This window comes from Pichia kudriavzevii, chromosome 5 (genome assembly GCF_003054445.1).
Source record: "Pichia kudriavzevii chromosome 5, complete sequence".
NCBI classification, from domain to species: Eukaryota; Fungi; Ascomycota; class Pichiomycetes; order Pichiales; family Pichiaceae; genus Pichia; species Pichia kudriavzevii.
In genome coordinates this window covers 679,677-695,876 of record NC_042510.1, presented here as the reverse complement: position 1 = coordinate 695,876, position 16,200 = coordinate 679,677, and the positions used below count along the sequence as shown (strand labels likewise).

Genomic DNA, 16,200 nt, shown 5'->3' with positions numbered 1-16,200 from the left:
TCTTTAATCAGTTTTCGATATTTTATTGTCATGAGATTTTGATTAGTTATTATACATTATTATAGTTTATACCTTACATTAGACTTTGAATCCTAAAAATCCATGGCTTTTCTTTTGTTCCTTACTTTTTTCCCTATCCTTGTCCTTGTCTCTTTCCATTTCTCTGTCTCTTTCTTTTGCCTGGATATCGCGGACACTTTTCATTGCCATCTCGATATAATTATCATAACTGACATACCCTCTTCCGGCATCACAGACTCTAAAGTTCTTAATCCATTCACTTTGCCAAATCTGGTAAGTTCTCATTCTAAATGTTGGATCAGGATTCAATATATTGTATAGCACATACCTTCTGGAGTCGTTGATTAGTTCCTCCTCGTTTTCCCTACTATTTCCGTCTCTGACACCACCTTTAGATACCCAAGTATGTTGAATACCACCTTTGATATTTTCAATTGGGGGATATGCACCTCTCCTCAAACATAAAAATTGGTGGGCTCTAGTTGTGCTTTTCCTAGAATAATCATATTTTGCTCTAGTTTCGACATATCTCGTAAAACTTTCATCGTCCAATTTGGAAGCTTCCCAAGAATATTTCCCATAATACATGGTTAAGTAAATAACACCTAGAGACCAAACATCACCCAATCGTGGATCATATTCCAGGTCTTTGATATATTGTTCTGGTGCAACATATCTCTCAGAACCACAAGCGCCTAAAGACAACTGAACTTCGTTCTCCCAGGCTGTCTTAAATACAGCAGAAGTACCAAAATCTGTTATTTTCAATTGACCCTTACGTGTCAACAATAAATTTTCCACCTTCAAATCATTATGTGAAACACCAACCGAATGTAGGTAGGTTATCGCATTTAGGATTTGCTTGAAGAAACAATCACATTCAACTATGTTCAAACCATTAGTGTTTGAAATTAAAGAAAACAAATCACCGCATGGTATGAACTCCATGATTTCAGAGTATGTCAGAGATATTGGATCAACCATCAAGTCATAAACATTGATCACTGCCTGATGGGTCAACGAAGATGAAATCATAAACTCACTAGTGACACGATTTCCAAAATGACGAAGAGATTCACCTTGTTTCCTTTTGATCTGCTTGATTGCATAGAATACCTGGGTATTATTCACAGTCTTGGAGGATATGCAAACTGTACCATACGAACCTTTACCAATGACTCCTTCAATATGCCCATATTTTTGGGCCATTGTTAATTTCACTTTTCCCAGGCGTTCTTTTTCCCTCACTCTTTCCATGAACTTATCAGGATTTTCAATTTTACTTAACATGCTGTTGATGAGGAAAACTTGTTCTTTGCCAATAATAGGTTCAATCATCATGTTATCAATTTCATCGTCAAAATCATCATCATCATCATCATCATCGTCATCATCACCGTCGTCATCTTCGTAACTGCCATCAGAATTGTCGTCACTTTTATTACCAACGTGATCAACTTTGTTGGATGTGTCCTTTACCTTAGTTCCCATATTATCATCATTATCAGAAGAATCGTTTTCTGCTAGATGCTTCTCATAATCATTTTCATCTTCATACTCATCATCACTATTGTAATGCCTTGTTATCAGTTTAGATTGCCTACTAAGTGTACTTCTATTACTTTTAATACTTTTTGCAAAATTAGAATTTCTAGAGCTAGGCATACTATGAATACTTTTTCTGTGTTTAACATGCTGATTATCAGTGTACCCATCCTCATCCTCATCCTCATCCTCATCATCATCAGTGATATAATCATCATAATCGTAATCATCATCACCATCCTCTTCTTCATCGTCATCATAGTTCCAGATATAATTTTTAGGGTTATTTTTCACCTTCATCAAATTACCCGAATACTTATCAGGTAACAAACTGATTGACTTTTCAATCATTGCATAAGATTCATCATTTTCTGATTTATTCTCTTTCTTCTTCATCCAACTGAATAATCCAGTACTTGATTTATTCAAATGGGTCTTGAACTTAGAATAATCATGTTCATGGCATCTGCCAAATTCATAGATACAGATTCTATCACATAATTTTATTCGTATATCTCTTTCATTCTTTAGATGTGTTGAACCAACACTCACAGTTTCTGAATGCTTCAATCTTCTTGAATCACTTGCTGAATTTGACCTGGATCTACTTGATGCTGGTTGAGAACCTGGAATCTTGGACGATTCGTTGGCATTCCTAAAGGACATTGTAGAAATAGTCGATGATCTAAACCTAGGGTGCTGGGAATATTCTCCTTCTTTCCCTAGTCCTTGCCCTCTAGCTCCATGTCCATCATCTTGGAATTGTTGCTCATGTTCTTGTTTGAGGGTTTCAATCACCTCGTCTTCAGGGATATTCAACTCACAATCAATGTCATTCAATTCTGGCTCCTTGATAGTCATTTTCCGCAGGTTATCGACATTGTCATTGAAATTTGTTGAACGTGAACCAACTTGTTTGTTTGTAGATCTGCCCAAACTTCGGTCGGGAATGGGTAATGGAGGTTGGTAAGTCCCGCTTTTGATGCTCTTGAGCACGTCCACGTCATTATTTGGTTTGTTTTCAGCATTGCCATTACTATTGTTACCACCACCGGTGAACAGACTCTTGAACTTACGAGACATGGAGCTACTTCTCGACACCCTGCCTTCAGTATCTCCATTCATTGACGTCATGGACGTGGTCGACTTGGTATTCGGTAAAGTCAACGGAGTAGGCTGGTTGGCGTCGAACCCATGATTGGTAATTGGCGACGAATTAGGGGATGTTCTAGTAGAGTTTGTAGCTGAATTTGGGGTTGTTTTCGGTTCTCTTTTGAAAAGCGGCATTGTAGGTTCTATTTACCAACCAATAAAAAAAAAGAGCTGCAGCAACAACAGCAACAAGACAATCAAGTGCTTGATACTGTCCTTACACTTCAAGCGGTGAACGGTGAAGGAAGAAGAGGAAGAAATAGGACACTATTTGCACCAGTAGAGAGAGAGAGGGAGAGAAATGAGGGAAATGTACAATATCGCAATACTGCTATAGAATAATCTCATCGGAAATATTTATTTACCTCTTTACAGAACACATCGGGAGCTCATCCACCACTAAACCAGTAACTATCACTTCATCAATCCATCCACCCTGAGCGTGCCCTTCACCCCCGTTTTCGTCTCCCTTACCCGCATATGACATGTTTTACCAACACCAACGTGGACGGACCGCCCATGTGCCTCCAAACACGGAGAACTTGGAAATACTAGCAATGGGAGCCGAAAGGCGGCTCTAGAAGTTTCGGATTGGACAGCAATGGAAGTCTTCTACATACGATGTGGCTGAGTTGTAGGACTTTGTGTTACTTCTTGTACGCATGTTCCACAGATGGAGCCCCCTCCCCCCCCTTCCCCCCTTTGTTACACTACATTGAGTATTTGCTCATCACCATCTAGTGGTTGATTGTCTCCCCCACTGGACTGGTTGATTGGTGTGTTCCTCTCACCGTATGGAGAATGTCCAAAACGCCCATAGATAAACACAGCATTGACAGAGAACCATATGGAACGTCCATAGTGGTGTGTGGCAATTTCGAAATATGGAAACAACCCAGAACTGGAATGCCGTCAACAAGGCAAAAGCTAAACAAGACGTTTTTATGATGTAATTTGGGGATTACAGGATCCAAATGATGTCATATCTACCAGGGAGGAAAACACGAGAGGGAAATGAAGAGTTTAATAAACTTCAGGGTGTGGCGACGCGTCGATTGGTGGCTCAATACTAAGAATATTAAGAATAATAATAACAATAATAATAATAATAAATAATAATAATAATAATATTATTATTCACTCAATTTTTCGATTACTAAGGGGAAAAAAAAAAAGGATCTCCATAAAAGAGAAATGGGAATATTCCCCTTTTCAGAAACTTTTCTCATTAAAAATTTCAGTTGAGTTTAGAAAAAAGGGGAAAAAAAATCAGAAAAGTAGAGAAAGAGAGAGCCTGACAACTTTTCGAAGTGTTGGAGAAGGAGATAGTTATGGACATCCAAGTATTTTCTCATATACAGTTAGTAATCTGTTTCCTTTTACATATAGAGCAAATACACTTTAGCGGAGAATGAACGAGCATATAGTTGCCCTTGGTGCATTTGCAGCGTTTCTTTACCTTGCCGGTAAGTTGGGGCTATTGTTGCTGATTGTGATGTGTGTTGGACTTATGTATTGTTCAAAAGACGTGGCTAACGGAGGAGATAGTGTGAAGCGGCGTTCTAGAAGGGGGAACAAGTCCAAGGTGATTCCGCCATCTATTACCAAGATGAGGAAAGCGAAAGACGGGGAGGAGTTGTACACGGGGAGCCAGAATCCACTTGGGGAGTCGCCAATTTACATTTTCTATTCCTCCTTAACGGGGGCATCTAAGCGTGTTGCATTGCAGCTCTATGATACACTGAATGCGAGCTTGGGTGCACCTTTGTCGTTGGTTGTGAAACTACTATCATTAGATGACGATGTTGAAGATTTAGATGATTATTTTCTCAATGTCCCGAAATTGGACAAGCCGCCAATTTATTTGTTGGTGCTTCCATCTTATGAATCGGATTCCCCCATTGACTACTTCTTGGAGATGTTGAGAGAGACTAGTACGGACTTTCGTGTCGACAAGTATCCATTACGTGCTCTGGCGGGATACGCCGTGTTGGGATTAGGAGATTCCGAATCATGGCCCGAGTTATTTTGTTATCAGGGGAAGTTAGCTGATAAATGGCTGTCCAAGCTAGGAGGCCGCCGAGTTTTCCCCTTTGGGGAATTGTGTGTCAAGAGCAGTAATTTTAAAAAATCTTGTGAAGAGTATACTAAGAGATTGGTTGATCTTCTATTAGACGATGATCCATTTCTCTATGAAGAAGATGACGATGACGATGAAGATGAAGATGCAAGTATGGATGAGGAGCAGCTTGCAAATTCAGACGATGATGGTAATGGAGGTGGAAGTTCGGATGATGGTACTCTAGTGGACGTTGAAGATCTGCAACGGAATGAGAAGCGGGTCAACTTAGTCGACAAGAAAAAAATGGTGGCGAAGGATTCACCAACGTACAAGTCATTGACTAAGCAGGGTTATACTATTGTTGGCTCACATTCTGGTGTTAAGATTTGTAGATGGACCAAATCAGCATTGAGGGGGAGGGGGTTCTGTTATAAGTTTGCATTCTACGGTATCAATTCACATCGGTGTATGGAGACGACTCCATCTTTGTCGTGTTCCAACAAGTGTGTCTTTTGCTGGAGACATGGAACCAATCCTGTTGGTACCACTTGGAGATGGGAAGTTGACAAGCCGGATATGATTCTCAATGGTGCATTAGAAGGTCATTATAAGAAGATCAAGCAGATGAGAGGGGTGCCTGGGATTTTGATTGATCGATTCAATGAGGCGTTTAAGGTACGTCATTGTGCATTGTCTCTAGTTGGAGAACCGATTTTCTATCCTTATATCAACCAGTTCTTGGAGATGTTACATGACAAGGAAATCAGTTCCTTTTTGGTTTGTAATGCGCAGCATCCAGACCAATTGAGTACGCTAGGTAAGGTGACGCAGTTGTACGTCTCCATTGATGCACCTACCAAGGAGGAATTGAAAGTTGTTGACAGGCCATTGTTTAGGGATTATTGGGACAGACTGGAGAGGTGTTTGGACATTTTGCGTACGGTGCAGAGTCACCAACGTACGGTTTTCCGATTGACTTTGGTGAAGGGGTTCAACATGAGTGACGAGAGTGTTGGGGGGTATGCGGATCTCGTTGAGAGGGGGTTGCCTGCTTTGATTGAGATCAAAGGTGCCACTTTTTGTGGATCGAGTGAGGGCAACGGTAATCCATTGACGATGCAGAACATCCCCTTCTATGAGGAGTGTGTCAAGTTCGTCAAGAGAGTCAACGAGGAGTTGAACAACCGGGGGTTGGAGTATGGGCTTGCTTGTGAGCATGCACACTCTTGCTGTTTCCTTATAGCCAGTAAGAAGTTCTTAGTGGATGACAAGTGGTACACACATATTGACTATGAGAGGTTCTTCGAGTTGCTCAAGAGTGGGGAGAGTTTCGACAAGATGGACTACATCAGCGAGACTCCCGAGTGGGCGTACTTTGGCAGTGAGCAAGGTGGGTTCAATCCGGATGACACGAGGTGGAACCGTAAGGAGGAGAAGCTAAAGAAGAAGGCAGAGAGGGAAAGGGTAGCAGCAACAGCAACAGCAACAGCAACAACTGCCGTTGATGTCGTTGTTGACGGTCCTAACTAAGTCTCAAGACTGGCCAAGTAGAATGCTTTGCCCGTTGGGTATAGTATGTTTGTATATATTATACGTTTGTTTTTATATGTATCACTATGAATATATATATATCAAATTGCATATATGTTGTAGTCAGAGGATTCCCCTATGGGCATGTCTGCGTACATGAATAAATAAGCTAAAAACAATAAACACGTTGAATTGTATAGGTAAGAAACACAAGAGGAGATCAAGCATTGTTCACCATGTGAATAGTGGGAGAATCAGACATTGTTAGATGTAGAATTTGAATTTGAATTTGAACTCGAATCAGGATTTGCCCCTTCTTGCATCATCTTTCTGGCAAGTTCGGCCCGTTTTTGTCTTTCCTTCATTTCGGTATCTCTCCTCTCCAATTCTTCAACCCAGAGCTTCTCTCTCATTCTGGCCTTCTCAAGGGCCAACTCCTCCTCGGTCTTCTTTGCCCCAGCAATGCGCTGGTCGTAATAGAGCGACCCAAAGACAAGGGCAACCAAGGTTAGGCCCTGGAGCCCCACCCGCCACCGAAACCAGAACTGGGCCTTAGGGGCGTTCCCCGTCCGGACGCCCTTAGCGGCCATAATGACTGCGGCCGTGGTGGCAAGACACCCTAGCGGGACTAGAGGCTGCTGTTTGGAACGGTACCATATTTTTTCCAAGACGGACATACTGTAGAACGAGGCAGGTAGTTAGTAATGCGAACCATGTGTGTGTGTGTGTGTGTGTGTGTGTGTGTGTGTGTGTGTGTGTGTGAAGAGCTCTCCGTGGGAGAACACTCTATGCATGCCCTAGAGGCAAACGTATACATACTCTTGGAGGGGGTCGTCGAAGGACGAAGGGTAGTTTTGCGAGGCCATGGCAAGGTGCTGTGTGGAATGCAGTGTTGGTGGTCGAAACAGGAGTTGGTTACCGGTATGTGTCGGGCCTAATGCACAACAGAGAGGATGGATATAAACGTATAAATATATTCAAAATACATGTTGATGAATATGTATATGTATATATATATATATTTTTATATATTTATCACTATATACGTAGATGGAAAATCCTCGCTATCGGCATCTGCACGTACCATAATGTGCGCATCCTCAATTGGATCGTCCTCACTCTCTTACTCGCCGCCCTCCCTTGTTCATATACGAATAATCCCTTGGTGCAACAACGAGTCCTTTCCCCTGAATGGCCCCTCTATAGACACATTCTATTATATCAATTAATTCTTGTACATTGTTTATTAAGAAATCCATCTTGTTGTTTTCCCCAGTACCAAAGTCTACCATCACATGTTTATTACGCCAAAAGAACATCACGTTGAAGGGCGCCCCCCCCTCGTTAAGGGCATACATCTCGTCAAAGTCCGGGACTGTGCTTGTGTCGCACAAATAAATGGCGGCAAACCCCGCAACGAGGGGAGCCGCCTTTTCTAAGATTCTGTCAATAGAAAGAGTTTCACGGCTCAGCCCATTCTTTGCAAATCGAATTATAACAACGCGATCATTTTCGCTAAGAATCGCCGCGTCGACGTGCCAACCAGTGGGTAAATTGACGAGCATTGACATTTTCGCCGGGGGGGTTTGGCTGTTTCTTCTAATAGAGGCTCATTTGCTCTCTGTGGCGCATGCGCCGTCTACTGGGCGAGACTGTGTGTATTTATATAGACGCGCACTACGTGGTGAGAATATGAGAATGTGGGAATATGAGAATGTGGGAATATGAGAATGTGGGAATGTGGGAATGTGAGAATGTGAGAATGTGGGAATATGAGAATGTGAGAATGTGAGAAGGTCCAGCGCAACAGATACCTTTTGCAAGGGTGTCCAAGAGAAGACACGCAATTGGCCACTAGACCAGGACACATTGGATCTGCACGGGTTCTGCTGGAGACACATATAACTGCTATTGCACCCACATAGATATAGATATAGACATATAAGCTCCATGTCCAGTGCACAAGCCTACGACCCATACAACCCCTTCAGCGATGACGCTGCAAGAGAACTCCACCCTCAAGATCCGTCGCCCTTCAATGCGCAGCCACACCAGGAGGAAGGCCGCTCCAAGCTGCAGAACCTTCAGTCGACGCTTGACGACACCGCCGGCATGATGAGGGATAACATCCAGGCCATCAATGAGCGGGGGGAAGTGTTGGAAGATATTGACAACAGGGCATACACGCTCCAGAATAACGCCTCGCTCTTCAACAAGTCCGCCAACCAGGTCCGTAAAGACATGTGGAAGAAGAACCTCAAGTTGAAGCTCTGCGTCGCCCTTGTCGTCATCATTATCATCATTGTTATAGTTGTCCCCTTGGTTGTCCATTTCAGCAACTGAATTTCCAATACGGCGATTGACATGAAACCATTATACTACTACTAATAATAAAAAAAAGATAGTCTCTCTTCTCCCTTATCTTGTCTACATTTGTGCACACGCTTTCTACTATTAACTTCTAATTATAAATTCAACGCTTAAACTCATCGGCGTCTCCTCAACCGACTATAACTAGCCCTGGTTTTTTTTTTTTTTTTGCTCCCCCCCCCCCTCATATTCTGCTAATCCTTTAGAAAGAGGAGGACAGCAGAGTGAAAAAAAAAATATAGGAGGAGTGATGCAAAGTTTATCTCCTCTATTATAGTGGCAGCCGGACAAGTGTATTCAGAATTCAAGTTCCTCCACAGCATGTAGATACAGGATAGAAGCAAATAAAAAAGTCCGGTGCAAAAATATGTCAAATGAGAAATTCCCAATACAGTCTCTGGCAGTGGAAACATTTTAATTTCGTGTCTTTGCTTGTGGCCTTCCTCTCTCCTTGACCGAGTCGCCTAGCGTGTTGACTAGTCGGTGGTTAGTTAGTTAGTTAGTTAGTTAGTTAGTTAGTTAGTTAGTTAGTTAGTTAGTTAGTTAGTTAGTTAGTTAGTTAGTTAGTTAGTTATATATTTATTTAGTTACATCTATTCACTTATTTGACTTTGGTATGTGGCATTCAAGGTGGATAACTCAACAATCCGTCTGATGGTTGGCACATTCAACCGCGCTGGAACATAAGCCTCAATCTTGTTGAATGGCCTCAATTTGATGTCTCTGAATGGATCGTCAAAGAGTGTGTCCTTATTGACAGGCTCCAAATAATCCGTCTGCCCACTCTCACGTACCTTATCAGCTAAACCTTGGGTAATGTTTGGAGAAATTGGAACTTCGTAATCGGCTATATGGTAAATGGAAAATAGCTTTTGAATCTGAACAGGCTTCAACTTATAACAGATCTCATAGATTATGTCAATGTCCTCCGGTGTGTTCTTTCTCAATTGTAATAGCTTGGAAACTTGGAACAAATGTGAGAGATAGTTGCTGGTGTCTGGAATTCCATGTCCCTTACACCATTCGTCAAGTCGCATGACATTGTAGTTCAACTGTAAGCCCCTCTTCCATGATAAAAAGTTTCTACGCATAATCAAATCATTGAAACAGCTTGCATTGACAAACTTCAATAGCTCAATTATAACCGTCTCCATAACATAGTTCTCAAAATAGTAGGATTTCATCGCCCAATAGACATTGTTGAAAAAAGTCAAAACATCGTCCATTGTATATTTAGGATCCTTTTGGAACATCTTACTCAATAATGGTGACTGGTCGGTTGACATAAAACCAGGTAATGATTGGCCCAAAACAATAGCAGAAATAATCTTCTTGTCCAATATATTCATAATCTTCTTCATCCATATGTTGTATATATTGTATGATAAAGACTCGAAATCTTCCTTCGCATCTGCAATTAATTTCATAAATATATTGTAATCTTCCTCTCCCATCGCCTTGGCAATCTCAACATTTGCTGTGACAGTAGATTGAGCATACGATACAAATGAATATAACTCATGTGTATTGGTCAACCAGTATGCTCCATACGTGATGATATCCTCATCCTTTAACTCTGAAACCATAGTTTGGATAACTGATAATACTTCTCCAAAAAAAGTTTCACTTCTAGATGTTAACCCTAATCTCCACATGTCCGATAAAATGATAATAATTATTCTGGCTGGGAATAACACCTCCTTTTGACTTGGTTGTGATGCAACAACTGCAGGTGGTAATTTCAGTCCCTTAAATAGGTTTTCAACAACTTCCTTATGTAGGGTTGTCGAATCATTCAATAGCCTTAATAATTCTAGATTGATCTCCTCTAGCTCATCATTTTCATCTCCGCCGTATTCAACATTAGATGGATTCTTCTCCTTGAAGGTCAAGGACTGTGTTCCATTCGGTATCGTACCTTGAATAGTATTATTGAACTTACCAGATGAGATATGTTCTTGTAATTCATTCAATTCGGACTTTAATGTTTCAACTTGGTTGTACAATGTGTCCTTCTCATCCTTACTTTCGAGCAGCTCTTGCTGTGCCTTCTTCAATGCGTCTAAATTCTCAGTTAGTTCGACCTTTAACTTATTTTGTGATTCTGTTAACTCTTCAACCTTCTTTCTTGCGGCTTCATAGTCAAATTTAACTTGTGAAATCTCATTATTCAATTCAATAATATTGTTCTCATATTCAACTATCCTGTTCGAATGCTCACCCTCAGTTTCTAACATTCGGGTCTTTAGATTAGAATGCTCTTCTTGTGTCTTTGAAACTAAGCTTTGAAGTTGTTCAATTTCATTGACTAGTCTGACATTTTCCTCAATTTTGGAACTCAGTGATTGGGTTAGTTCGATAACCTTGTTTTCTAAACTATACTGGACTTGTTGCATTTTATTCAATGATTTCGCCTCCTCCTTTAACTGGCTGAACTCTTTCTTGGCCAATTGTCTACGACCATGTGATTGAATAATGATTGCGGCCCTTCTAGTCTTGTTAAATTCCCTTCTAGCAATGGAACCCCTGCCGACGGATTGGATCAAAATAGCAGCCTTATTCTGGTGATTCTTGAAAACATTCTTTCTAATTGTAAATCCACGGATTTGTGATTGCAATCTAACACATGATTTGACTGCTTCAGCAAATCTTTTTCTCATAATGAAGCCTCTGGTCAAAGATTGAAGTAAGATAGAAGCACCCTCTTCCTTTTCCCTTTGAATGTTCTTTCTGACAATGAATCCCCTAATAGCAGATTGTAGGTTGATAGTAGCTTCTCTAGTCTCCTTGAATAATTTTCTAGGTGGATAGGCTCTCAAATACTTCTGGATTATTATAGCTGATTTCTTATTTTTATCACTCTTCATCTTCTCAATATTACCTAAAATTCCAGCTTTGAAGAACACTTTAGTTTTACCAATTTGAAAGCTATGATCATCTTTGATATGCTCCTCCATAAAAGATCTAGTCAGTGATTTCAAAAATTCCTCATCGACATCACCTTTCAAAATTCTGGAACGATCATTGGAATCAAACAAGACGTTGAATGAGTCAGCAAATTCAGGGTACGTCATCTTAGATGGGAAACCGGCACATGAAATCTTGATTGTCTCTAAAACACCACAGGCTCTTAATTGAGACAAAACCATATTCGGATCAAATTCCCATGCTAATTTCTGCTCATTTGGTTTTATACATCTAATATAGTGAACATTGGATGAGTTGATGGTCTTCATCAATTCAATCAATGACCCTTTGAATTTGGAACCCAAAGTCTCTTTTGCTGGTGCTTTTCTACCTGGTTTTGGCGGAGCAACTTTACCTTCTTCATTGTTAACACTTTTTTCAGATCTTGTTAAAACCTCATTGAGGAATTCATTTGTGGTTGCCTTTAGTGTGTCCTTTTGGCCATCAGAAACAGTGTCTCTATTCTTCTCCACAAAACCTTCAGTGTCGTAAGGAACATCAAGAGCGTAATGGGAAATTATAAACTTGTTATTACCAAACCTTGGTTTCTTGAAAACTTTGTCAGTTGGAGGTTTAGCCAAATTTTGGTACAACTTGTCCGCCCATTGTTGATCAGAACCAGATGGTAAACCGGATTCTTCGTTCAATAAGTCCAAGACACCCAATCTCTTCTCAATAACATCAATACAAGGTTGATTATCTGAGAATTCAATGAAGGACCACTCGATTTCTTCGTCAACATAGAGCTGTTGCTCTAATTTGAAAACATGTTGTGTGAATTCTTGTTGTAATTTTTCGTTAGCATAGTTGATACAAAATTGTTCAAACGAATTTTTCTCAAAATGCTCAAAACCATAAATATCCAAAACGCCAATAAAAGTGCTAATGCTTTCCTCAATTTCAGGAGGACATAAATCAGAGTTGACATATTCGACTAACCAGTCAAATAGATTATGATAGATGTATTTAGCAATAGCATCTCTTGCATTGATTGCCTCGTTATACTTCAAGTCAGTATTGATGGTTTCAAATCTTGTTTTGATTTGTTTTTTCACTGTCCATTTAGCAAACAACACCGGATCCAACCCTAGAAGTTCACATGCTTTAACTAGATTTGGCTCATCAGAGGAAAGTGATGCATTATTTCTAGTTTTAGGTATTTCAATATTACCTAGATGCAATAGACCAGATAAAATCTTGAATATTTGCAATTGCTTTTCAGAGTCAATGCCAATCAAGCTCAATGCGTTACGGGTATCTTCAAATTCTTTACGGTCATCAATACCTTCAATAATTGGAACACCACCTTGGTTTAGATAATAATAGTCTTCAACATGGGTTAAGTGAATTGACTTTTTGGTCTCCTCATCCAAACCTTGGATCATTTGATAGAAAATATGATAGTTACGTTCTGTTTTTGGTTGGAAGACTAACCTAGAGCGCTCTAATAGATAGGTTCTAATTTTAGCACCACGAATGACAGTATTATCATCAAACAAGATTTCAAGATATTTACCAAATCTAGAGGAATTGTCGTTCCTAGTAGTTTTAGCATTACCAAAGGATTCCATAATAGGATTAGTCGCAAGAATTTGCTTTTCCGTTTCAGACATATCATGTTGATTTTCGTCAGAATCGACGCTTGCAAAGTATCTCATGATATATTTAGCAGAAACTGTCTTACCTGCACCCGACTCACCAGAAACAACGATAGACTGGTTTTCTTTTCTGTTTATCATACATCTGTAAGCCTCTTCTGCAATTGCAAACAAGTGAGGTTCTTCGTCACCTCTTCTAGTGTTTGCATATCTTCTTATTCTGTAAGAAGAATATAACTCGTCATTCCTCTGGAAAGGATTCACTGCAATGAGCACAATACCAGAATACGTGTAAATATTGAATTGAGAGTATCTGAGTTTGATCACATTCAAAACAGAAGGTTCATTCAAATGAGAGAGGGTCGTTAGATCCTCAACATTTTCAGCATGGTTTCTCATTAATGGAACCTGAGGATTGGAGTCACTCAGGTCGTCTGTTGTTATAGTGATGACTCTCTCGGGATCGTCTTCGGATTCCAGCTCAATCTTGTGCTTCTCACCTTCTTTGGAAAGGGACTTTACCTTGACAGGAAGCCAACCTAGCTTCTCATCAGGAATCCAGCACAGACTCCCAACGTCTAGTTGAACGGTCGACATTTATTTGGCTACTCGTTTGCTCGTTCCTTTGTTTCTTCTTCTGCTCGCTTGTTTGTTCTTTCGTTTATTTGTTTGTTTGTTTTGCTTTTGTTTGTCTACTTTTATATCTTCCTTCTTTTTCTTTCTGGAGTATGATAGAGACTGGAATTACCCCTTTACAAAGTTGAAGCGTGTACAGATCACCAAAAGGGAATAGGGCAAGTGGCAGGATGTGTGTTTCAGTATTCCCACTGCGTGCTGCTCAGCTGGAACAACCTTAAGTTGCCACGAGACTTTTTGGGTTTCTTGAAGATCTGATCCAGCACAAATTTCACGTTGAGCGAATCAACACGAAAATAAAATGAAAATAGGGCAAAATTCAAAAAAAAAAAAAAAATACAAAAAATCAATAATGAAAGATGAAAAAAAAAAGAATAAGAAATAATAAATATAACCATTGATTTTTATATTGATGTGGCGCATGCACTTGTACTATTTACTATGGCGCATGACTTTTCAGGTAAGTATCGGAAATATGTAAGGTTAAGAGTAAAACTTGCGTTGTAGAAACGAACAAGAAAGGATAAACCATGCAAGGGTAAGGGGATATATGCAGAGAATGCCAGAACATAAAGAGTCGTCTCTGAATACATATCCTACTTTTGAGCCTGTCCATCCAGAGTCGAGTAGTATGGGGAAGAAATCCTCCTACATAAGAAAGAAGCTGTCGAAGCTGGGCCTGAGTTCGTCAGAGGTAAATCTCAGCAGAGATCAAACAGAGGAAGAAAACAATCGTCCATTGATAGAGCAAGATGATGAAGATGATATTGGAAGTCCATCAAATGGATTCACCAAGCCAGAGATCAGAATTTCCAATTCAATGGATGATGCAGAAATCCCAACCTTATCTGCAGATACCACTGATCCACATTCGAGTTCTTCAGGGGGGAAAATGGACACAAAGAAACATCAAACTTCAACTACGCATAAAATAATGCAAAAATTGAACCATTCTACCCATAGTTTAACTGGAATTATCCCCCCACCGAATTTGAATAAACGAAAATCAACTGTATCTTTGAATGGTTATCCATCCAGACACGAGTCACCTAACCGAAATGCAAATGGGTATAATGCGCCCAAAATCCCCAGTAAAGTTTACAGCTCACCAAGCAAGAATGGGTCGTTGAATGGTAGATATTTGGCCACAAATAACGATCATTCTTTTATTACAGCAGCAAATCATAATCATACTAACAATAACATGTCATTACCAATGCCACCAACACTGCCCAGAACTTCATCATCCAGCTCTTCTAAACATTCACCCAGCGGCTCTGTATCATTAAGCAATCCTTCGTCTTCAGACTCGGAAAACCCAAAGCCTTTAACAGCATCCTCTTTACCACAGTTTGTCCCCGTTAATATAACACAAGCCGCAAGTGGCGTACTGCTACCGCCAACAGCTCTTGCACCAATTCATAAGACAGTATCGGGTGTTTCACACAAATCGTCTAACTCTGCTTCAAATATCAACGTACCTGGAAGCAGTAGGGCAGATTCAACCTCCCAATCTAGTTGTTATAAACGTAATGCGGGCTTATTACAAGCTGTTTATCGTTCAACACATAAAGGAGATGACATAAGCGATAATTCAGATATAAATACAAATGAGACTGATTCGCATCCTAGTGCCAATACCAATACCAACCTCCGTCAAGGGTCATACCAGAATTTTCATCAAGCCGATCGTGAATTTTTCAGTGATCACAAAGAATACACAGTGTCACCAAATATAATAAATGAGTTTTTGAACCTTAAAAAATCTTTTCAGGCTGGGATAAAGAAACGTATGGAGTTGTTAGAGAAAGAAAATGAAAATTTGGTAAGCAGAATAAAACAAAATAATGAAAGACTCAATAACGTCCACGCACAGCTGGCTGAACAATTGGATGAAATTAAGAATTACATCGAACTGGTAAATGAAAAGAAGGATAATGAAGTCAAAAACTTGTATATGGAAGGAATCTCAGAAAAATTGAGTGATCTAAGTGCACGTATAGATACAGTAAAAAAGCAAATGGTTATAAACAAATCCTCGGTTAAGCTATTTGATAAGAAACTAACTACAATAGAAAAAATAAGAATTAGTAACAAGGCAAGAAACAAGTACATCAAGCTTCTCTTGACAATTGCTGCATCTGTAATATTTCTGGTTTTCCTGATATTGAAATTTTTCGGCTTCAATTTAGTTCATTTTTCTATATATTAATTCATAGTGGTTACGGACAGCTTTATACATAAATACATACATGCGCACTTGTATACATAACCCAATGTGAACCACTCCAATACTATGTACACAATACTAATTTGGTC

The 16,200-nt window shown here is 39.9% G+C and overlaps 7 protein-coding genes across 7 annotated transcripts; 3 read left to right on the top strand and 4 right to left on the bottom strand.

Annotated features, from left to right (window-relative positions):
- Window positions 1-78: 78 nt before the first annotated feature.
- On the bottom strand, window positions 79-2,853 carry C5L36_0E03290 (uncharacterized protein; the record flags this gene model as incomplete). Its single annotated transcript, XM_029467887.1, has 1 exon — window positions 79-2,853. One exon carries the CDS (start codon window positions 2,851-2,853, stop codon window positions 79-81), a length of 2,775 nt encoding a protein of 924 aa, XP_029323747.1.
- A 1,276-nt stretch (window positions 2,854-4,129) lies between these two features.
- On the top strand, window positions 4,130-6,310 carry C5L36_0E03280 (uncharacterized protein; the record flags this gene model as incomplete). Its single annotated transcript, XM_029467886.1, has 1 exon — window positions 4,130-6,310. One exon carries the CDS (start codon window positions 4,130-4,132, stop codon window positions 6,308-6,310), a length of 2,181 nt encoding a protein of 726 aa, XP_029323746.1.
- A 254-nt stretch (window positions 6,311-6,564) lies between these two features.
- On the bottom strand, window positions 6,565-7,176 carry C5L36_0E03270 (uncharacterized protein; the record flags this gene model as incomplete). The annotated part of the gene is made up of 2 exons (XM_029467885.1): window positions 6,565-6,988; window positions 7,130-7,176. The coding sequence occupies 2 exons, from the start codon at window positions 7,174-7,176 to the stop codon at window positions 6,565-6,567; spliced, it is 471 nt and encodes a 156-aa protein (XP_029323745.1).
- A 249-nt stretch (window positions 7,177-7,425) lies between these two features.
- Window positions 7,426-7,881, bottom strand: C5L36_0E03260 (uncharacterized protein; the record flags this gene model as incomplete). Its single annotated transcript, XM_029467884.1, has 1 exon — window positions 7,426-7,881. One exon carries the CDS (start codon window positions 7,879-7,881, stop codon window positions 7,426-7,428), a length of 456 nt encoding a protein of 151 aa, XP_029323744.1.
- Window positions 7,882-8,260: 379 nt separating this feature from the next.
- C5L36_0E03250 (uncharacterized protein) lies at window positions 8,261-8,653 on the top strand (the record flags this gene model as incomplete). The annotated part of the gene is made up of 1 exon (XM_029467883.1): window positions 8,261-8,653. One exon carries the CDS (start codon window positions 8,261-8,263, stop codon window positions 8,651-8,653), a length of 393 nt encoding a protein of 130 aa, XP_029323743.1.
- A 620-nt stretch (window positions 8,654-9,273) lies between these two features.
- C5L36_0E03240 (uncharacterized protein) lies at window positions 9,274-13,842 on the bottom strand (the record flags this gene model as incomplete). Its single annotated transcript, XM_029467882.1, has 1 exon — window positions 9,274-13,842. One exon carries the CDS (start codon window positions 13,840-13,842, stop codon window positions 9,274-9,276), a length of 4,569 nt encoding a protein of 1,522 aa, XP_029323742.1.
- A 589-nt stretch (window positions 13,843-14,431) lies between these two features.
- On the top strand, window positions 14,432-16,093 carry C5L36_0E03235 (uncharacterized protein; the record flags this gene model as incomplete). Its single annotated transcript, XM_029467881.1, has 1 exon — window positions 14,432-16,093. One exon carries the CDS (start codon window positions 14,432-14,434, stop codon window positions 16,091-16,093), a length of 1,662 nt encoding a protein of 553 aa, XP_029323741.1.
- Between the last annotated feature and the right edge of the window lie 107 nt (window positions 16,094-16,200).